Source organism: Scomber japonicus, chromosome 11 (assembly GCF_027409825.1).
Source record: "Scomber japonicus isolate fScoJap1 chromosome 11, fScoJap1.pri, whole genome shotgun sequence".
In the NCBI taxonomy this organism is placed as follows: Eukaryota; Metazoa; Chordata; class Actinopteri; order Scombriformes; family Scombridae; genus Scomber; species Scomber japonicus.
In genome coordinates, this window is record NC_070588.1 from 9,940,926 (window position 1) to 9,964,630 (window position 23,705).

Consider the following 23,705-nt stretch of genomic DNA (forward strand, 5'->3'; position numbering starts at 1 on the left):
CTCACAGGGTCACTGTAAGGCCATATTCAAACCAAATCAGGCGGTGTAGCGGACAGCCAGAGGGTTGAACAGAGGTGTGGGCGTGTTTATTTGTGCTCTACAACTTACAATACTGTGTAAAAAAAGGAAAAAAAAACACACACATATATATATATATATATATATATATATATATATATATATATATATATATATATATATATATAATTGATCTGATTCACTGGCTTTCTCTTTCATCCTTCCATTTCTCATTCAGTCTTTGTACCCTTTCATGCCAGAGTTTTCAGCTCTGATCAGCCTGATCTCTGGCGGTGACTGGCACAGTTGGGGTTCTCCATAAGTTGACTCTGGCTCAACTTTCCAGCCACAGGCTGGTGTGGCGCCACTGTGGCCAAAACGCCTGCAGCCGAAACACAATACCCCCATTCAGATGAATGAAGGGACTGGTGTTTTTGCCACCACGCCTGATTTGGACTGAATATGGCCTAATAGGGTGATAATGGAAACACATTTTGACAGTTAACCTCTTTTACTCCCCGAGGACATATGCATTCTCAGCCAACATTGCAGTCTTTTAGAGGCTGTGGTGGGTCCTACAGTGCAGATACTGGTATCATATGAATTTAGAGGACCTAAGACAGGGATGTATAGCCTCCAAGGTTAGGCTAAATTTTGGCGGGGGAAATACCAGCATGGCCATTTTCAAAGGGGCCCTTGACCTCTCACCTCAAGATATCTGAAAAAAATGGTGTTTTATGGGTACCAACAAGTGTACCCATCCAATTGATGCTAATCTCATGCAGTTGTGGGCAAAAACCATACAGTTTGTTTTGTTTTGCATGCAGTATAATTGTGTTATTTTCGCCTATTCTAAAATTGAATATGTCTGTATACTGGAGTATAGTATGCAGAAATATACAGTCTTGGAATTATATGACTTGGGTATGAATGGAAAGCCGAGACTCTTGTGGATTCAATGAGCCCGACTGTATTCATGTGTGATGGTTGTTGTTTGGCTTACCTATGTGTATTGACAATGAGAGGGTTTCTGAGCAATTTCCAGAACAGAAGTGCTCACCGAAAAATACAATTATTACAGAAATCTCCAAATTTTAAGTTTTTGATACCAGGTCACAGCATGAATTTTCTTAGTGTTCGTCAAGGTCTTGGTGTCTTGTATTTTTGTGGTATTTTGGAGGGATTTTTGACCATTGCTGCAACAACTTATGAGACATAACTGAGCATGGGAATGTTCATCATATACTTCTAAGCCCTTACACACTAAACTTTAAAAATTTGAATTTGAATCGGTGCCTAACCCAAAGACAATATTTACTAGGGATTTATGACTCGAAAAACATGACAATGCTGAGCTGCATCTCAAATAAGTTCTCAGATTTCAAATGTTGTATGACAGCAGAACAAGTGTGTATGATGTCCATCTACTCAATGCACGTCCAACCTGTGTTGGACCCATTTATGAGACAGCTGTCACGCTGCTTCTCATTGTTAGCAGAGACTCCAGTCTGCTGTGTAGTTCATTCACTTCACGGATAACCCCCAAAATTACAATGAATTACCCTGAATGATTTACGCTCCCTCACTCTTGTTTGTTCATGCACGCTTTCTATTTCTCGGTTAAATCACATTTAAACGTTGGTATCATTGAATTTATTTTCATTCCTGGCAGCAATGCTGGGTCATTAATACCAGGCAGTCTCAGGCCTGCGTCCAATCCTGGTTTTGGTAAACATATTCCATACAAGTGAGAGAGATTTAAGTTAACATTTACCAAACATGACACTTAATTAAACACTTTCAATTGGCTTAGATACATGACAAACTGCAACTACAATATCAGGCAGGTTAGAAGGAGACATACAAAGAACAACCTAAAAAATGTTATAAACACATACTGTATAACCTGCTGACATACTAATACTAATAAAAAACACACTCTACCCAGAGATGCTCATTAAACTTTACACTTCAGCTGCTGCATGGTAAGTAGGATATGGTTAATTGAGCCACTTATGTCTGCTAAATATTTAATATCTCCAACATGTGAACCCTGACCTTGTAACACAACTTATGTTTTATTTATCCTTTTGTCTACCCTTCAATGCTTTTTTTTATTCTTTTTAAGAACCACTTTACCTGCTAGTGCATCATCTAAGATGACAGTTGCAGTCAATTTAAAGATTTCAAGTGTAATTGTTTTGAACTTTTACTTTATAGATCACATACACTAAAGGGTAATGTGTGTGTGAGTGGAGTTTCTTTGAAATGCTTAATGTGGACTTCTGGGTAAAGATAACCACCCATAGAGGGGGTCTCAGTGGGCAATGAAGAACCATAACCATGTATGCATTAACTGTGAGTGTGTGTGTGTGTGTGTGTGTGTGTGTGTGTGTGTGTGTGTGTGTGTGTGTGTGTGTGTATTCAGCTCACAGGGGACAAACCTTGCTCTAATTACTTCTACCTACAGTGTTACAGGCTTACCCTTTCCTTCAACTCTCTCTCTTCCCCTCACTTACCTCTCTTTCACCTCTCTTGCTTTTACCCTTCCCTCCTCTTTTACGTCAGTCGTGTCTTCATTTTCTCCCATTATCCGCTCTCTTTCTTTCCGTCCGCAGCTCACCTCCCCTCCACCTCTTCATCTCTACGTCTCGTCCCTTGATATCAAACACTTCTCTCGTTGCACTCAACATCTCCCATCCCCTCCTCTCTCTTCTACACTCACATGTAATCCCTGTTCCCTCCCCTTGTCTTAGATTTAAAAAATAAAGAAGAAAAACTGAGGATAAAGCTGGATTTCGTGTAGTATGTATTAGCTGAAGAGATGCAGAGTGAGCCAGAGGAAAGCCCAACTGTTAATGAAACATCTCACAGATCAGGTCTATAACATAAAATACTTCAAAATTTAACCTAACACCATCACTGTCAAGAAGCCACTGAAAAAAGATAAAGCAGATGGAAGTAGATAGATAAGACGAAGCCAGAGAAGTGAGAGATATATAAACACCAGCCTCAGCTGTGTCCAAATGCCAAATTCAGGGTCTTTATTTGACTAAGTCAAAAATGTTCCTTCCTTCTGTGTAACTTGTTATAACAAATGATGACAGGCTCCTTATTAAATGGACCACTGCAAGAATCGATAAGCATCTCTCATTTCGGAGGGGAATAATGAGGAGCTTGACAAAAAAATATTACACTTGTATTTAGGAGGTAGCTGAAAGATATTAACTAAATTGTCTCCAATAATTTCCATAACGACCTCAAGGGCCAACAAAATAATTGTAGAATAACTGCAGTGTCCATTTGTATGTGGGTTTTTGGACAAATGATGGAAAAGTGCTACATATCCAAATATTTACATATGAGACTAGGGTACATTAAACATAAATCTTATCTCACAATCAAGAGCCAACCTGGAGCCAGCAAGTGAAATACATAAAAATATCTGTATTTAGAGCCATTTATACAAAGTGTGTTATAAGGCTACTGCACACCACATTTCCTTACCACCTTGCTTTCTGTCTTTCTTTTTTTCATTTAATCCTGCCTTCTCTACCTCCCTAAAATCCCTGTGAAGGTGTTTTCTCCATGGGGTCAGTTTCGCAGAACAACACTGATTACAATAAACAAGCAACCATCTGCGACTGTGTTTGATTTATCTATCTGTAGCAGAAAAATGCAAGTCTGGAGGAGGGGAATACACAGGGCCATATTGTACAGATTTTACAGGCGCAGATGTGACACAGTGTGCCCCAAACACATGTGCTGTATTTATTAAACTGACGCAACAGGCTGGAGCTGCAGTTTGGTTGCCATCCGTGCACCTCTCTCCTCACTGCATTTGCATTTAAGGGGGAATCATGCAAATAATAAGAGATATTACAGGATGTTAACAGAGGCTGATTATAAATTGTGCTTGCAAATATAAAATCACTATAGTCAGTAACTAAACTTTTCTTTTTCTTGTTAAAACATTAACATGAATATTGTGTTTTCTTATTATGTCTCCTTCTTGTTTCACATGACAGCGTTGATTGCCTCCTAATGCATTCATAACTAGATTCATTGCTAAAGATTACCATCTCATAATCTGACAAGTATTTTGTTGAATAGTAGCAGTTTTTCTCATGGCAAGATTTAAAAAAAAAAAAAAAAAAAAAAAAAAAAAAATTCCAATCAAGGTCCCTGTGTTATTTCTTTTTTGAGCTTGGTGATCTCACAGGAATCCTGCCGCTGAATTGCGCTTTCCTTCCCCTTGCAGAATTCACCTGAAGGGCATTATCAGGTTTAGTCCAGGAGCTGACTGTGTAATGAGCTGCATCTTAGTAATTCAGGAACTGATTGCTGCCGAAAATTCAATGAAAACTGCAGCACACACTGGCACAACATCATTTAACAAATCTGGTACAGAGCGAGGAAAGAAATGTACAAAGATAATGGACTACTACAAAATAATGATACCTATCTTTCAAGTCCTTTTGATACTGTTACACACACACAAAAGGAAGACATACAACAATTTCAACATATAAAATTATCGACATGAAAAGAAGTCTTCTGTCCAACATGGACAATCCTCGAAATTACGATCCATTATTTAACTGTCATTATAACTTCGAGAGCTGCTGAAGGTGAAAGTACCGGTAGATTTTTTTATTCATAATTTTATCATTAATCTTTTTTCCTATGAACTAAAGCTAAAACATAAAAGTCAAATCATGTTCAGATATAAAGTTATAGCATAACCACTTGAGCTTTGTTTCACAAGAAATACCAGAGTAAGAACAGCTGACCAGCAGCTAGTTAGGATGAATACGTTACCTCTTGTATTCATCATTAGTGAGAACAGAATGATACCTCATGAATATTCACGACCTAACACCATAATCTGTATGGAAAGTGTACAGCTACTCATTTGCATGTGAGGAAGATTTAATTACAAATATGTACACTGGTTCCTTAAAGCTTCCATCTGTGTGGGAAAAGGTAGGCTGAAAAAACAAAAAACACCTATTTACTGAGTCTGATCATTTTTTTTTTTTGTATTATCTGTGCGAGTTACTAATTCTCTTCATGATCAGTTTCATCACGAGGAACCATATAGTTGTAAAGTAATCAGTAGCAATACCATACAATCTGTTGTACATAATATATGCATTTAATTTCTCACAGGACAAAATGTACAGAAGAGGATTATTACATATCCTTCACTCTGTTCCCAGCCAGTCTCCTCAAAGGCTTTTGTAAATATCAGCCTCATTAAACAGAGCAACCAGCAGCAGGTATTGTAATAAAACTCCATCAGTGCGGCGACACTGTCGTCATTCCAAATCTTTCAAAGACTTTAACTGCATATTTATCACAGCGCATGGCCAGAAAGACTGTATGAACCTGACTGCTGTGACATGTTGGGTTTAGCTTGAGCTTAGTTTGTCAAAGACAGGTGCAAGTAGTCTTAGTTTACATTATTTGTGTAAAATTAGAATTTAATTATATTGTTTAACCTTTTTTTGACCTTTTTAAAACCGCATGGTTGCTTTATTCCTGCTACAAGTAATTTTTTTGTAATGAAGCACAAGAGAGAAATCCCTTGTCATAGATGCACTTTGAGTAGGGGTTGCATTACTGAATGATAATCTAGAAAAAGTAAGAAAGAAAGAGAAAAACAGGTATTAAATAGGAGTCCAAGGTGATAAAGGGAGCCTTTGCATTTTCTCATTGTGCTTAATGCTCTAAACATGAACATACAATGTTTACAGCTGATCGGAATGATCCAAACCTAACCATTAAACACGATCCAACGTACACATTTTCTAATCTTGTAGAGGTGAGGAGTGGACAGTATTACTTGGTTAAACATCAGTAGATATAAGCCAGGTTTCAACAGTCCAACAAAGAGTCACACAACATTGAGCAGACTGTTCAGAGGGCTGTTCCACACTTGTGCTTCTGAATAGTACATGAGGACTGACAAACGAGTAGAAAACGAGTGCAAACATCTGTGACTCTCACTTCACCTATTCTTTCTGTTCTTCTGCTCTTCACTCACCCCCTCCCTCTGTCACTCCCCAGACACGCCTCCCTTGGCTATCATTGGCAAGTGGATCCCTAAGGGAATAAATGATTGACAAGTGTGCCGAGGTAACGAGCACACAAGCGCACGGATACACACACACACACGCACACGCACACACGCACACAACCATATGTGAGCTGACAGACACACCCTGATGTGGATGATGTAAGAAAGAACAAATTCACATGTAAGCATACACACACACACACACACACACACACACACACACACACACACACACACATACACACACACACACACACACACAAACAGTTGATTGGCAAGCATGACATCAGTCAGTGACACCCCAATGACTTCCTGTCATGTTGTGTGATTGGCAGTCAGCGGTTCCTTCCCCACTTTCAAGCATGTTGTTTCTGATTACGAAACGATACCAAACCATGTCTAGTCAGAAGACGGGGTCGATTCCTGCAGAAAGAATTTGAAAGGGGCATCCTGCTACCCACCCAAATCTAATCATGCTGTTTTATGTTGCTTACAGTGTACCACATAGCAGAATGGCACGTCAGCTACTGCAACTAGGACTGAGTATTAAAAGCATAATTCACATTATTAACAAGATGCAGTAATTATGTACGGTATGATGATACACAGAAGCAAAATAGCGTGCAGGGCACTGAAAGACCTCCACGACGTGTATCAGGTCAGGTGCTTGTAAATATCTTGATCTATCTTGGCCAAACCGAGCCACCCACTGAGACACGAGTTCATGTTGCTTCCATCAGGATGAATATACAATCTGCCCCGATGCAGAATGAAAAGGTTCAAGAAGTCATTCATTCCTGGTACTACAGTATCAGCCTTTTAAATTATTCTTAAAATTAAATGTTGTATTTATTTTATTGTTGTATTTATTCATTTGTTGTGTTTGCTGTTTATGTATTACTGCTGGCTGTAAACCACATTGGGCCTTGGGGATAATAAAGACACCTTGAACCTTGACCCCTGAGACACCCACATCAGGACAAAGATGCCATTGATGGGGCAGACAGTTATTTACCTCCGACTCGTGTTATGGAAGATTTAGTTTTCCTATTACTGCTGACATGTGTGTGGATGTGTTGGCTTAAAAACATGAACATTTAGCAGTCTTCATCAATGCCTTAGAGATATAATATAATAATTGCATAACATAAACATACTAATCAGATTATTCTTTTGGTATCTGAGATAAATGAATCTGTCACAAGACACACAAAGCTGCATTCTTCTTGCAGCACAATTTTTTCTGAATTACTTTTGGTTTTTGATTTTTTTTTTGATTTTTGGCATTGATTTGTTCATTTTTACTCCAATAGAATCACCTCCCAAATGCCAAAAAATACACTACACATATATATAACACACAATAAAGGGCAGCAACTGACACTGTGTCTTTACCTGTAACCATTTTACAGTTCACATTCACGGGCAGCTCAATCCAAACACATGCACACATACGCAATTTCCATCCATGCTGTCTTACAGAACCCTGAAACACACCCATACTATTTACAGATCATTTGGATTTGATGGCGTGTTCCCAATCAGCAAATGACAGGGACCGCGGCAACAGAGTAAGTCCATTTTCTACCATCAACCCTTTCATCTATGCACCACATTCACACAGTCAAACACACACACACACACACACATACACACACAGGCATACAATATGGGCAGACTTGGGCTACTAAGCCTTGCATGGAGCTCAACCAAAATAGAACCCACAATGGAGCTACTCATTCCTAATGGGCCCCACCGTTGAGATGGGATAATAGTCCAAACGATGTAGCACTTTAAGTCTAAAAGAGGTGTTGCATTATGACCAGCTGGTGAGAGCAGAGAGAGAGAGAGAGAGTGGGAGATGAGAAAGAAGGAAAAAGGGTGGAAATATGGGGGAAGAGAGTAATTATAGGCATCATTGGGAGGTAATGGATAGGTAGCAGACTTAAGGCTGAAAAAGATGCTCTAATTGTAACCTCAAGTTTTTATGCTGTTCCACGCCAACATTTTTTTTTTCCCCTATCCATTCACTCTTTGCTTGATGGCTGCACACTCCACTTATGTTGTTCTTTTAGTTTTGAGTCTTGCTACAGTACAACTTCAAACTATCTTTTTGTCCATAAATACTGTAGTTAAGAGTGGTGATGGAGGTGACGTACAGCAGCAGTGCATGATTACAACCATGCATTCATTATCATTGATTCTCATGAATTCACACCATTTTAAATCTGAAAATGAACAGCATGCACACATATATTAACAATCACATTCACATGATGCACTGGCAACTGCTACGCCTGCTGTACTCTGGTCATGGTGGATCTTGTCCATTTTACAGTCTCACCTAATAGATTACCATATTTTTATTTGTACAGACCGTCTCTCCCTCCTTCACACACACACATGCACGCACACACACACACACACACACACAACGGCAGCTCAGATAACCATTCCCACAACCCATGTTAATTATGTTTGTAGAGTGTTAAATTATAGATTTGTGTGTGTGTGTGTGTGTGTGTGTGTGTGTGTGTGTGTGTGTGTGTGTGTGTGTGTGTGTGTGTTTATGCAATAAGATTGTGAGTAGGGTTGCCAGATTTGTTTGACTATCAACTTTAACCATGTAAGCAAGAAAGAATCAAAGATACAGAGATAGCCTCAAGAGAAATATCAAGGCCACACAACTGCAAACACACACACACACACACACACACACACACACACACACACGCACACACACACACACACACACAGACACACAAAAGAAGATTGACAGTAACCATGTGCCATGTGTCTCACTCTGTGGCCAATCATGTTTTATCACCACATGAATATCCATGACATTAGGATGTTACCAATGTGACGTGTGCGCACACACACACCCACACGCACGCACGAAAACACACTGATGATTGGCATATCTGATTGGCAGGTGGCAGCAGTCCAGATGCCGGAGCCATCTGTCCACTTTAAAGGGCATTTTAAACAAACATAGAGAGTTTGACATTAATCTCAGCTCACAGTGTCAATTAAACATGACAATAATTACATTACATCTTTCTACACTTTTACCCCCACTATTCATTCATGTGAGAAACTAAGGGGATTCTGCCCTTTTTGGAAATTACAGTTTAATTGGAGGAAACCAGTGAGTTTTTGCAGCTGGTGCATGGATATACACATAATATAGTACTTGGTAAAGATATCCTGTGTGTCAGATGTGTGAATCAACTGATGATAAACGTCACCATTTGTAAAACCTGTAAAACTAGAGGACTTGGAATAAGGTTGAGTATCTCATACCACCTTTCCTCCAGACCATTAGGCTAGTCAAAGTTGGCTTTAGATGAATGTGACAAATCAGTAGCTCGGCCTAGATTGAACTCCCCTGAATAGCACCAATTTGCCTTCTCAGTCTCCCACCATTACAAGCAATCAAACGCAGATAGGGAGCTGAAGCTGGGGGGAGCAGACCGAGAAGGAAAAACATTGGAATGATGCAAAGATTAGAGGGTGTGTGGGAAGGGGGGATGGTGGGAGAGGCGTTACAGAAATATGGCTAGAAAGAGGTAAAGAAGAGAAAGGTTGAGATTATCACTGGGCTCTAATCAAGACCCTCTTATAGTGATGAGAGATGGAATATGGTGGAAGGATCTAAAAATATCCTTGGGTTGGGTGTGTTATATGGTTTCTTGAGGCACTTAAGGGTTGGAAAGATGGTGGTTAGATGAAAAGATGAAAGGATGGATGGAGAGGTGTATAGGTGCATAGAAGAAAGGCGTGGTTATATTAAACTTGAGATATATTTGGGTCTGCTGTGTAGGCCATAATCAAATTGAGTGGTGGATATGTTGAAGAGAGATGGATCAACACAGGAAGAAGGGATTGGGGGTAACCTTTACCGAACTCTAGGGCACTTAAGACATTGCTAAGATGGTGCGACAGAAGGAGGTGAACAAGATAACGTTAGGTGTTTAAAGTGGTGGTTTGGGGCTGTAAAGGAAAAGGGATTGTGGAAAAGAGGAAGGCAAAGAAGGGATGAATATATTACATTGTGCCACCACCAATGAGCTGTTGGTTATACACTGCTTCTACAGTTTTGCTGAGCAATTAAAGGAGAGAAATGAGAACGAGACCACCAAGGGCAAGGCAGAGTCAAAATTCACATCAGAACAGTACTACAATTTTAATTGCTTTTGACTGACTGACTGAATAACAAAAAAACAAGCATGAGGTAGACAAGACATTAAAATGCATACACCTCAGAGACAGAGAGTCTCCATCTGCACCATCATTTTAGATTAAGCTATAACGGTGACCAACAATTGTTTGTAGAAGATCAATTGTAATATGTTAATAAGCAGCTGTCTCTTTGCTTTTGTTAGGGAGATAGTTTTAATTAACAGAATCATAACGACCAACTATTCAAATTAATTTAAGACAGCTAAAAATAGATTATTGTCAAGTAGAAGAATGAACGCAATGTGTGACTATTTTACAAGAAGTGAAACAACATGAAATCGGACTTGGTGCCCGATGACCTGTGATGTCATGATAGACAAGAAATTATTTTGATAACATATGGCTGCAATAATGTTAGTGCTCTCGTCAAATATCAGCTATATCCATATCATCACCACGATACACCTGCTCCACTCTAAAGCCTGATTTATGCTCGCTCAGAATCAGTATTTAAGACGCGTTTGTCAGACCACGTTGGAAATCAAATGTGTTTATAGTTGTACTGAACGGCTTCACTGAAAAGTGGAGTGAAAAGATGACCGTCACAGAGAGGGGATAATGGTGCATATTTTCAGACAGTCTGTGCTGGAAGGCTTAGTTGTGCCATGAATGAAAAACGAAGACGATGGATAGCTCGAGATGTTCAAACCATGGGTCCTTTCTTACCCGTTCAAGTTATCTGTGCGTGAAGTGAACGTCAGTGTCGGCTTGTCAATTTTGAAAAGTTACAGAGCATACCCTTCATCCCATTATCCGCCTTTTGAAAGGTGTAGAGGTACAGGGTTTAATGGTCCTTTGCACCATCATACAAGCATGTCTAAAGGAGTGTACAGCCACATTAAGCATCTCCTGGATCAGCTCAGCCCCACCCTCATGTAAACAGGCACCGACACAGAGGGTTTCAAGTGGTGACCCTAGTCCACATTATCGGCTGAATTTCCATTATCAGAACAATAACAATAATTAAATGTTCTTATTCATTGGCCAAAACTATCAGCCACCGCAACATATTCATAAGTTATTCCAAGGTGGAGTCAAACTGTGGCTGAAGCAAAATGTTTTATGTTTAAAAATCAACAAATTTGGAATTATTTGCTTTGATTTATATACACATATTATTTTTGCTGTTGCTATAGGATATCTGCTGCTCAGGTGTCTGTTTGCAACCCAATAAAGTGGAGGTGAATGGCATTTTCTGTCGAGCTTAAAGCGTTTGAAAATTGTTTTTATACAATCTAAAGTTGTATTTTATGTGTAATGACTGGGCTGATACTTAAAGTAGATTTCACAGTAAAAGGAGAAGCATGTAGGTAAGTGAGTCTGACATTAAATTACAATAAAAAAAATATAAAAATTTATGATCAAAAAAAGGAACATGCTATATAACGCAATTCATCCACTTATCCATTTAAATTTTCTCTTTTGGTGCACAAAGGGAGTATAGGAGTAAAGACCCATTTACACACTGAACTGTCAATGACAGCATTTTAACATCATAAAAGGAACATTTCTGCTCACTATAAGAAAATCTCTCACCAATGTATGAATACTAAAGATATGCGAGAAAGAAAGTACAGAGTTAAGATAAAATGAAAAAAGAACAGGATGGGAAAGTGGTGAGGAAAAAGGTGAGTTTCAAAGAAGGAGCAATTCATGTATTCAATTTAGTCAAATTAGTGCATATTAGTCTAATTGCTTAATATTTCACTATAAATAACAAGCAATTTTGAGATATAATCATTATGATAAAATGTGACTTTGAAATCTGTAAGTGTTTTTCTGTGTTCTGGTTCATACAGACTGCTTTTGTAAGTGTTTTTTGGAAAGGCTGTATTTTGTAGAATAAATTACATGCAAGTGTTTTTCCAAAGATCTGTATCTAAGGAATGGTCATGTGAAATCCCATTTCAGTAACAACCAGGGTGGAAAAAAACACATTAAGTTAAAATTAAGGTAGAAAGTACAAATTGTGTGTGTGTGTGTGTATATCTATGCCCTCTTTCACACTGGAAGATATAGTGTTAAACTTAATCACATGAAATAGTTCTGACAGATAATTTTAAGCACCTCTTAAGGAAATTGGGGCACCGCACTTTAAGTGGTTTCTGTGTGCCTGTGAGCATGTGATAGTGTTTCATGAGGGGAAAAAAGACCCTGGTGTGTTCATGTTTTAAAGAGGTGTTTTTTTGTCTAACACTGTATGAATGCATTAGGTGTGTGGACACTGTGCTAGTTTATGTGGCAACAGTATAGTTACAGAAAAGAAAAAAAAAGTATATGCATATTTGAGGACCCCCTATATCAGATTTTCTGGCTCCATCTTATTTTCTGACACAGGACAAATATATGTTTTGTGTATAATACAACATATACTAATAATATACTGTATTTGACATGATAATAATGTAACATATATATCATAATAAAAACTTAAATATTATAACAACTCTTTCTACAGTACAGAAAGAACCCGTGGGTTAATCTATTGATCTAAATAAGCAGCTCAATTAGGCCATATTGAGAAATATATTACCTAAATAGTCTGCATTTACTTATCTTGGGCATTTTGCATACACACATGCAAATAACTACACCTACAATAAAATAATATGACTATGAATACACACTGAAGACCAACAGTTTTGCGCTTTGATACTAACACAGAACTGTAACGTCCACTTTTGGATTTCGGCCTCGGACCTTTGCTACATGTCAGAGCCATCTATTTACCCGTTTCCTGTTTCTCTGCACTTTTTCTTTATTAATAAAAATAAATATTAAAAAAACAACAACATCATCATTCCTAATTCCTTTCATCTCTCTCATCTCCTGTCTTCAAAAACAAACACACACAAAGGTACACACACACAGTTACTCACCTCAGCAGGCCAAAGCCTATTTTTTTGCTCTTCTTTTCCGTCTCTTCCGGCTCATCTGCTTTCTTCTTCTCTTTTTCCTTTCCTTTCCCCTTGTTCTTTTCTTTCTTCTTTGTCTTCACTTTCTTTTTCTTGTTTTTTTTGCCTTTCTCCTCTATCTGATCCCCAACTCCCTGGCGCGATGAACTACTTGCAGGGGTGTCCCGGCCCGAACTCTGCTCTGAACCATCATCTGGAGGAAAAGGAAGAAGAGAAAGAGGATTAAGGATAGTGGGGGATGAAACACACAACACAGTTAAATCAATTAATGAATGATTTCCTGTCAAAGTTATTTGTTATAAACTGAAGATATAATTAGTTATTTGAAGCTGGATATAATCTTACATAGTTAACCACAACCCAGCCCACTAATGGCTTGATCAACATCTAACATTCAACCCTCCAAACCATCACTTCAAAGCGAATAGGGAGATTGAGGTATGACCTGTGGTCAAATAAGCAGATTATTTATCATTTTAATGTTTTTACATAGAACAAAGTCTTCAGCATTGTCAAGAATCATCATTCTGCCCATTTAATTTTGAAGTTAACGTGAATAAGGAAAAGAGGTGAATGCTGGAAGGTAAGGTTCACAGTGAGCACAACATTTAGTGTTGGCGTTAAGCTAATACTCTCATCCAGAGTGGCTATTATTAACGGTAAAATCAAGCATTTGCTAAACCCAATGGCATAACAACAATAATACAATGAAGATTACATATCACGCGGTATCACACATAAACACATATGCACACAGAGATGTGTACAAACAAAAAGAAACAATGTATAGACACTACGAGGTATACATCAACAGCTCAGAAACAAACAGGAACATGATGCTAAAAACTTTCTCAACTCAGCATCTTCATTGTAGATTTATTAACTTTACAGTGAATTAATCATCTCTCAGGAATAAGAAAGTGAAAATGTTCAAAGTGCAACTGTGATGCCTCATTACTTCTTCGACAGATTGGAGACCTGGCCTTGAATAACAATGATCACACACACACACATGCACACACACAGACATACATACACACACACACACAGGCCACTCGTCAGATTTTATGAGATAACCAAACCAAATTATTTAATTTTAATTGAGATTTAGATTGTGTGGATATTCCCTTCAGCCTTAATTACAAAGAATGTCTAGCAGCAGAATGACATTGTAATTACGTGTGTGTACACTAAACCAACTTCTTTCAGCACACAAAATATACATTTAGAGTAATAGTTATTTACAACAAACGATGAGCCACAAAAAAAATATTCTATTTATACTTTACATGAGTATTTAATGTTCTTAAAATCTGCAAAGTCACAACTTCCGTGTAGACCATTAATTTATTCTGACCCACATGAAACATTTGGCGAATCAGGACTGATTGGGTTGAATTTGGATGTTGCAGCAGCGCCGCCATAGTGATTTTATTTCTCCTTAAGACCAACATTGACACTGTGCTGGTGAGCTATATTTTCCATCTGCTATAATATTAAACCAATCACTGAACTATTGAGTCAACTACACAAAAATGCTTACAAGATTGCTCTTCTTTACAAGCAATCACTTGTTGAGATAGCGTGAGACATATAAATAAAGACATACAAGACAGACAGAAACAAAAGCGATGGAAAGTAACACATAAGCGAAGGTAGCAAAACATGTGAAGAAAGACAAGGCAGAGAATGACAGAAACGACTATTCACCACTATAATCCATCCCAGCTGACATCAGACATCAAAGCTAGTGACTCAAAGCCACAAGTGAAAAGACCTCCTGACAACTGAATTCACTGGAATCTGTGCAGCACTGTGGTATTAGCCCATGATCCAACAAAATGTATCAGCTACATGTTATTATAGATCCCACTGCTTTTCTTGGCAAGACACACCCTGTGTAGCTTTCCTACGACTGCCATGAGGCCCGACTAAATATGAAAACGGTTCGCAATGTTAACCTTCCTAATCACCAATAGGTAAAACTATTTTGCCTCTCAAAAGCTCAAAGATTGGACCTGGCATGCATTTACATTTGACATTGAATTTAAGAAAGAATCTATACTTGTGGAAACATTTTATAAATGAAGAGAAAGAGAGAGAAACACACTGAGAAAGAAAGAAAAAGACAAAGAAAGAGAAATGATTTCTTGAATGTGACTTGGAGAACTGTTCTCTGTCAATTAACAGCAGCTCTCCAAGTGTTGAATGTTTTTAACGATGGTGACAGATGCGGCCACTGCGTGTGTGGTGTTGACATGCCCTATTAGTCTTATCCTGTGTGTAGTGTAGTGATCTGAAACAGCCTGACTCATTACTCTGGTGGTGACTGATAAGAGTTTGCTGCTAATAATACAGCTGGGAATTGAACCACTCCTCCCAGTGAAACAAACCACACAGCTACCATTTAGCTCCTAGATAAATATTTAAAGCTAAAGCCCAACTCGACATTGAATCACATACTGTAGGGACAAAGCTGCCGCATTGATTCATACTAATGCACGTGTTGACACTTTGAGGTGTGGCGAACTTCTGGTAATACCCTCGTCTTACTTTACTGGAGAAAGTGAGATTGGGAATTACATTACACATTATCACTTTGTATGAAAAGTCCATTGAGGGGCATCAAAAATATGCTGTATGTCAACCATTAGAGGGGAGTTATAAAAAATACAAAATCCCTGTCAACTTGAACATGGCAACAAACAGCGAGTGAAATCCATGCACATTGTTTCAACTACATTATTTGACAACAACAAAATAGTGTTGCACCACTAATAGGGGCGTGGTGAAAAGTGCAACATACTCCAATGTTTTGGTATGATTGGGTGTTGAATTATTTTTCCCCCATGTCACATGCCCCCAACTCAACACCCCAGTGCCCTCCTTATATCTCTTACCATCATCATCTTCAGGAGGCCCATCGTAGGATTTATCAATAGCTGCTCTGAAGCTCTCGTTGCAACCTCTTCCTCTGATCATATTCGGGCGAGGACGGTGGAAGGGGAGGAGTTCGTTTTTTCTGTTGACCTCTGACATGGCAGTCTGGAGACTCTCCAACGAGCTGGACTTTTTCAAGCCGAGCGTAGGGCCGAGCTCCACAGGAGGTGATGGAGCTAAAAGGGGGGAGGAGAAAGAAATATAGGGTAAGAGATCAGCATCAGTTGAAATCTGAATTTTAAAAACAATGTAGCAACAGCTGATATTTATGATCAATATTTAGATAGTAAAATGGTTTAGTGGGATGTGCCCATTTTTCCCAGGTCTGATTAGGTTGTCAAATAATAACTTTTTCCTGCTGTGTCTTGCTGTGATTGGGTTAAAAAGCCTGTGGAGATACTGGCAAGAAGCCACAAAGACAATGACATGGCTACACACAGGAGAGCACAGAAAGGAGGAAAAAAAAAAAAAACGGTGATGCAGTTAACTGTGCTGTTGTTGAGTTTGTGATGGATGCAGGGTCTGCTTTACCGTTACTGGTTCTCCATCCATCATTACAAGTATACTGAGAGAGATATTACTGAGGGAGGGAGGGACGCAGCAGAAAGAATGATGAAGAGGACAACGATGGATGAGAAGACAGGAAAATAGCAGAAGTATTCAAGGGAGAGTAAAGCAAAGAAATGCTGCAAAAATCACAAAGTCCTGCATATAGAGTTCACAAGTGGGGAAATAGCGGGTCATGCCAACCTCGCAGGCTCTGCATTAAGTAGGCTACCTAGCAATAGTTGCTATGCTGCTGCAGAGACCCAACCAAAGTCAATGACATGCTGACTGCTAAAGTTGGACCATGTTCAGCCTGAAACCGCTGTAATGTTCCCCACCATGCCTGACGATTGCTGATTATAGAACAAAAGAGGGACAGAAGGTAATGTGCCCTTCCAATTTAGTTTGCTGCTGTGTGTCATCTAAAACAGGGAGACACTGATGGTGGGCGAGATGGGGAGAAAGAGGACGCAGGAGACAGGGAGAGAGAAAATTAAGTTTCCTCTGGGGAATACCATGGTGGCAGAGAGAAAGACAGAGAAAAATGGGAAAGGAGGAAGGCTGGGCTTGCTGCCAGCTCAAAGTACTGGTAATCCTTATACACACACACACACACACACACACACACACACACACACACACACACACACACACACACACACACACACACACACACACACACACACACAAACACACACACGCACATTTTGGATTCCTTGCTGGTTCTGGCTTGTCGATATGATGCCACTGTGATTCATGATAGCTAAAGCAGAATCACTTTAGCTAATGATTCCCTATACACATGACTGTGCTTTGTGTGTGTGTGTGCTTGTGTGTGTATTTTTTTCCTTGGAGCAGGGAAGATGAGAGGGTTGATGTGACTTCCACATCTATTTAAACAACCATTAAACAAACAAACACACACACACACACACACACACAGAGTAATAACGCGCATGAAATGTATGCACATGCATAATGTAAGTCGGCTGCTAGGAGGGAAGATGGACAAGGGCCATGACTGGTGACACTCTCATCCATAAACACAGTCCATATGACACTCAGATGCATACTGAAGAACTAAACATCATTTACATTATATGAAGTTAATCTATATTCAATCAAGTTTGAAACTGTAGGTTCTTTTCATACAGCTGAGCAGACACATCTACAGAGGACAACAATGTTTCTGGCACACTGAACAGTTAGGGTTAGGGTTCATAATTGCAATTTGGCTTGCAGCAATGTTCAAATCCCATGATGCACAATATTTGTTAAAGGAGAAATGTGTGTCCAAATAGCACTTTAAATTAAATATTGTCATGCTGCAGAGATGACCTGGCCTACACATCATATTCTACATCTTTGTTTAGTACAGATCCCTGTAAAAATCACACCATAATCTTAATGTTTTTTTAATGAATATGAGAATAATGATTGCCTCTTATATCACAAATCATATTGCAATTACAATATCAATCAAAATAATGGCTTTTTTTTTCTTCCAAAGTCATTCAGCCCTAGTTATGACCACTCATGACTAACTTTACTCCTGCAAAAAATGTGCTCACACACCTTAACTCTTGAACACCATCCTTAAGCAACCTGCACTGAGAAATGAATACATTAGATAATTGGCCAAACAACAAGGCATAGTCCACAATCTTTAAAAACAGGATTTAAAAATAGTTGAATTCTAGGCGAGTGCTTTATATTCATAATAAAGGTTACGTGTGTCCATTTGAATAGATAATCCACTATTTTAAAACTGTAGGGACAGTGGATTAGAGCTGCCAGTAACATCTGAACTAAGGCCATCAAATGCATGAATAAACTTGACATGAAATGTCCAGGACTTTTGATGTATTATTCCCTTTATTTACACTCTAAACTTCTCAGTACAACATGTTTGCAGTTGCCAGCAACACTCTCAAATCACAAGCACCCTTAAAGTTAAACAAGTGGCCAACGCTTTCCTTTCTGTTACAATGCATTCATAATCCAGCATACTTAAACTCTAAAGACATGTCTAGATTTGCACACATCACTGTTTTGTCACGCATGGCTTACTGAAGATTAATACGGTCCATGTGAAATATTCCTGTGATGTTGTTCATTGAAACTCATGCAAGGAGCCGGAGTCAAGGGTCATTTTCCACTGGGGGGGGGGATCTACAAAGTTTGAGGACAACTGCAGTCAGCTTCAGAAGTCTAATAAAGAGGAGCAAACCGTATGTTTACAGACAGTGACCTCTGAGTCTAAACTTGTCTGTTTGCAGAGGGTTGGGGAGGAGGATGAAATAAATAGTATTATAAATAGCTTAGTGGTGTTGGGTTATCAGGGAATAACCAGTAGAAAACACACACACACACACACACACACACACACAAAACGACAAATACAAATATATAAGTGCACAGACACAGGGTGCTGAGCATGCATCCACATACTCAAACATACACAAAAAACACACACTTGGTCTCACACACATAAAGTATTTTGCTGTGAGTAGCAGGATTTGTGTCATAAATGTAATTACTGCTGTCCAACTGTAAGATGATAGAATTAAGCTGCTTTTAAAGAGAGGGGGGGAGGGGGGGGGTCGAAAGAGAGAGAGGGAGAGGGAGATCGAAAGAGAGAGAGAGAGGATGACAAGCAAGACAAGAGTAACAAAGTGGTTTGAGGGAGAAAGATACAAGAGTGGGGGGTTGACAGAGAAAAAAACAGAAACTGTGAGAGGATGCCTTAGAAAAGGAAACGAGTAGGCCTGGGAAAGATAGGGAGAGGGGATAGGGGGTGACAACAAGAGGGAAAGAGAAGGAGAGAAAAAAGAAAAGAGAGAAAGAATTAAAAACAAAACATAACGAGAGAGAACACCAAGCTATCCCAAGGCTATTTTGTTGGCAGGAACGCAATGGGCTACTTTGAAAGTCAAAATTACACCAAGGAGCAGCTTAGCAGCAGGCTGCTGCTACAAAGCCAGCAGACTCAGCAACAGCACAAACTTCTACAGCACCAAACCACATTTCAGAGGCTCTGAAAAGGAGATACAGCTCAATTTTTGCTTTCTATTTCCTTATTATTTCTAGAGCCAAAAACCTGTTTTTTTTCAGCTAATAGAGACTTAAAACTTCTCATTCCATCAGCAGAAGTTCCCTCATGTACTAATCCAGAGTTTAAGAGAAACATTACAACATCAAAGCCCATACAGATCAGTTCTCAGATGGGATATACTCTGTAAATACTGCCCTTACAAACAACTGCTTTTATTAAAATCAGTGATTTTCCCAAGCAGCAAGAACTCATAAGAGATAGGCATGTGTGCTCTGTTGTAAGTACCTGTATGTGTGTATGTGCATTTGCTTTGGAGTGACTATCATTCCTGTAAGCAAAGTGCCTTGTATTTACTGTATGGTGTGTGTTATGTGGTTCAATCTCCCAGCAGATGAAATGAGGTTTTGCTATCCCAAAGGGCTCCATAATAATTGAATGGACATCATAAACCATAAAAGAGCATGTGACATCATCGTCAGTCTCATGTCTCAGACCAGTACTGACTAGTTCCCACCGAGTGTGGTGTAGATGCTACTGCATTGAGTAGAAACAGTTCAAAAAAGGAGAGAAAATTGCATTTATCGACAGTCCTGTAACAAATATAATAACAATAGAAAGATGCAGTGGCCTGGTTTCCAGAGAAACCAGCAGAAGTCAATGTTCCCTGTCCATATCCTGAAGCATGATGATCTATAGTGATGCTAGTTGCTCATATCGGTATGCTTGTGCATGAATTATATGGAGTGCATATTTACAAGTTGACCCATCAAAAATAATTTAATAATCAGTTTCTAATTCCCTACAATTCATATCTAAACTGACACACAGAACTGAGAGCAAAGACTGCAATGCAATGCAACATTTAGTGAGACCCTGTTGTATTTACAGTAATAAGTCATTTTGTCAGAACACACAATTAGAGGTGTTTGTGACAATAGAAATCAGACTCAATAAGCCTGCCATTATTAGCGTTTCCTTGTTGTTAACACATACAGTAACATTGTCTTGTTGTTTTGATTCCTGAATCCCTGATATGCTCCTTTTCAGATCCAGCTGTTACTCAAGATCAACGTTGACAACCTTAAACATGAGGAAAAATCTATCACTATATAAAAAAAGACTTAGTTAGCATTAGTTAATTGCAACTCCCCCCCCCCCCCTTTTTTCAGTAAAAACCTACAGTGCTATATCTGAGCTTAGACATGTGTACTACATTTCTGAGACTGTTGTAGTATCTCTCATGTACACAAACAAGCCTACACACTCCTCCGCTGACACACAAAACTCTTTCAGAATAAATCCATCACAGGGAATGTAACCGATTAGTCCAGGACAGAAACAAATGGTCTCCCTCTCTTTGTGCCTCTCGCTCTCAAGCATCATACAATATACTGTACAGTACATTTCAGAGACCAGTGTGTAGAGACTGATAGAGATAAATGGCTGCACCAGCAAGGAATGACAGCACTGACCATCTACTGATTACTGCTCACCTTTATTAGCTTACTGGGAGAGATGGAGAGGGGTCAAAGGGCATTCAATATATAGAGAGGCAGCCAAGAGTATGCACAAAGAAAAGGAAAGGTCAGTGTGTGTGAAATACAGAAGACGAAGGCAGATACTTAAGGGAATAAAAAAAAACATATAATCAAGCAAAAGGTTTCTAGATTAGTTTAATACTAACACGATGAAAAAACCATTTGCTTATTTCACTTTTTGATTTCACGTTTGAATTCTGAGTCTAAGATCAGTTGTGAGGAGCTAATGCGTGGTGGCGTTGTCGAGTGGCGTTCACACAAGTACACGCACCCACGCAGACACACACACACACAAAGACATACTGCTCTTCCTGTGACAAATCAATCCATCAATCCACATCATCCTAACAAGGTGGCTTTCAGGTTAAATCCACAGCAAAGTCTGCAAGAGCCACAAAGACTGAGAAACAATTGAAAACTGAAAGAAAGAAAAAAGGAGAGAGAAAGATGAAGAGAAAGAATGTAGGAAACAATCATAGAGAGGGGGAGGATGCAGGGAGGGATATACAGAGATGTGGCTCTCTAAAGACTCAGTTTTGGCAGAGTCTTGTCAGTGTGTGACTGTCATCAAAGTCAAAGTTCCACGAGGGAGAGATTCAAACAATGGACTGCACCAGTCTCCCTCAGCATCACACATACACACACATTTACAGAGAGATGTTGTTCGGTCTAAGCTCCTCTGCCTGTTTGTCAGCCTGTAAGCCTGAATGGCGTTGGCAAGACAGAAAATGAGTGAGGGCAAGTAAGAGCGAGACAGCGAGAGAGAGAGAGTTAGAGAGAGAGGGAGAGAGAGAGCTAGCGGCGGGTGGAGGAACGAGAATTTGGCAAACAGAAGACATTAAAACAGAAAGTTACAACAAAAGCAAACAAGCAGTTTGACTACAGTATTTACATAATACAAGTACGCCATGTGTAAAACTTAGGTGTTTTAGTGTTTGTGGAAGTGAGTGCTGCCACAAGTACAGGTTTCTTTGGAATAACGACATAAAATTAGGCCATTTTGCCAGCTGTCATATCCTAACAAGCGTATTTGTAAGGACTGCTGACTGCAGTAAGTTTCACTCTTTCTGTCTGTCAAACACACATTTAAAACACTTTTTATTGCATATATGAAGAGCTTTGTACAAGTGTGCATATGCTCACTAGACATACACACGCACAGATCAACACTTCCTCCTCTCGGTGAGACAAACGTTTAATCATTCCTGTGGATATGCATTGCTTACCATTTATTTTCTCAAGGAAACATCTCTCATATACTGATTCTGGGAGACACAGAGCTCCGGGCTGTCCCCATCACCAAAGGAAAACATGGTGAGAGAAACACAGCTGCAACCGTTTGTCTTATTTCCCGTCAGCAATTTTCATTTCAGTGCATGTGAGAGGGAGTGTTTGACTGTACTGTCCTATTTAAAGTGGCTTGAGGAAAGAAATCAGGCTACACTGGAAAAAGATATGGACTGATATATTCCTTTCATACTTTCTTTTCTTCACTATAATACTCTTTATGTGAGTATAGGTATATATTATGACAGAAACTTGAATAATTTCTAGGTGGAATTGCCCCCAGTGTTCCCCCTATAGCAGCTGCTGCAAAAATATGAGTGCAGTTGCAAAAATTTTACATGATCATTAATATCAATGGGCTACTAATGATTTTTACTTACATGCTGTGGGAGCATGATAACACCATAGTTACCATGGAATTGGTAATAGGGACATACATGTGAAAGGTACTGTTAATATCTGTGCGTAGCAAGTGTGTGGTTGAGCAAGTGGCAGAAAAGTGAAGGTGAATGCAAGGAGAGGAAAACGTTAACAGTAAGTTGTCAATATGGCAGTAAATGTACAGTTAATGCTGCATTCAGTTAATAAAGGCTGCAGCTTCTCAAGACCAAGAAACCCTAACTGCTGATAAAGTGAAGGTTAGCACCAAAGTTTGTGACAATGGACTAGTCTAACCTAACAAGGCTCATTTTACTGTGAATTCCAGCCGCTCTTAAACAAAGTAAAGATAAATGCATGGCTGCTGAGTCTCCTCAAGTTTTGCTCTGAAACTTTTTTTTTTCTTCCACAACTGATTTGATTCATTATTGGAATGACTGTGCTTCTCTTTCTCTGTGCCACCCCAGAGACGTCAGTCATGTCTGACCACAAAGATGCAGAGTTCGTGGTGTAATGACAACAATTCTTTCTGTGCATTTCTCTGTTGAATTCAAGACTTTTCCATGCAGACAGTTATTAATCAGAATTTTCACAATTTACGCAATTTTCTAAACGGCAACCCCCGCATACTGAAAAAAACCCACTCCGATTCATGCACACCCATTCACTTTCAAGGAAAGTCTGCACACATGCACACACAT

At 39.2% G+C, this 23,705-nt stretch overlaps 1 protein-coding gene across 1 annotated transcript in view; it reads right to left on the minus strand.

Moving 5' to 3' along the window:
* Positions 1 to 252: 252 nt before the first annotated feature.
* LOC128368334 (partitioning defective 3 homolog B-like) overlaps positions 253 to 23,705 on the minus strand; it is a 140,262-nt gene continuing 116,809 nt past the window's right edge. The window contains exons 19-21 of the mRNA XM_053329123.1: positions 16,161 to 16,376; positions 13,225 to 13,453; positions 253 to 400 (exon numbers count right to left, since the gene is read on the minus strand). Coding sequence (XP_053185098.1) covers positions 253 to 400; positions 13,225 to 13,453; positions 16,161 to 16,376 — 593 coding nt within the window. The remainder of the gene's footprint in view (positions 401 to 13,224; positions 13,454 to 16,160; positions 16,377 to 23,705) is intronic.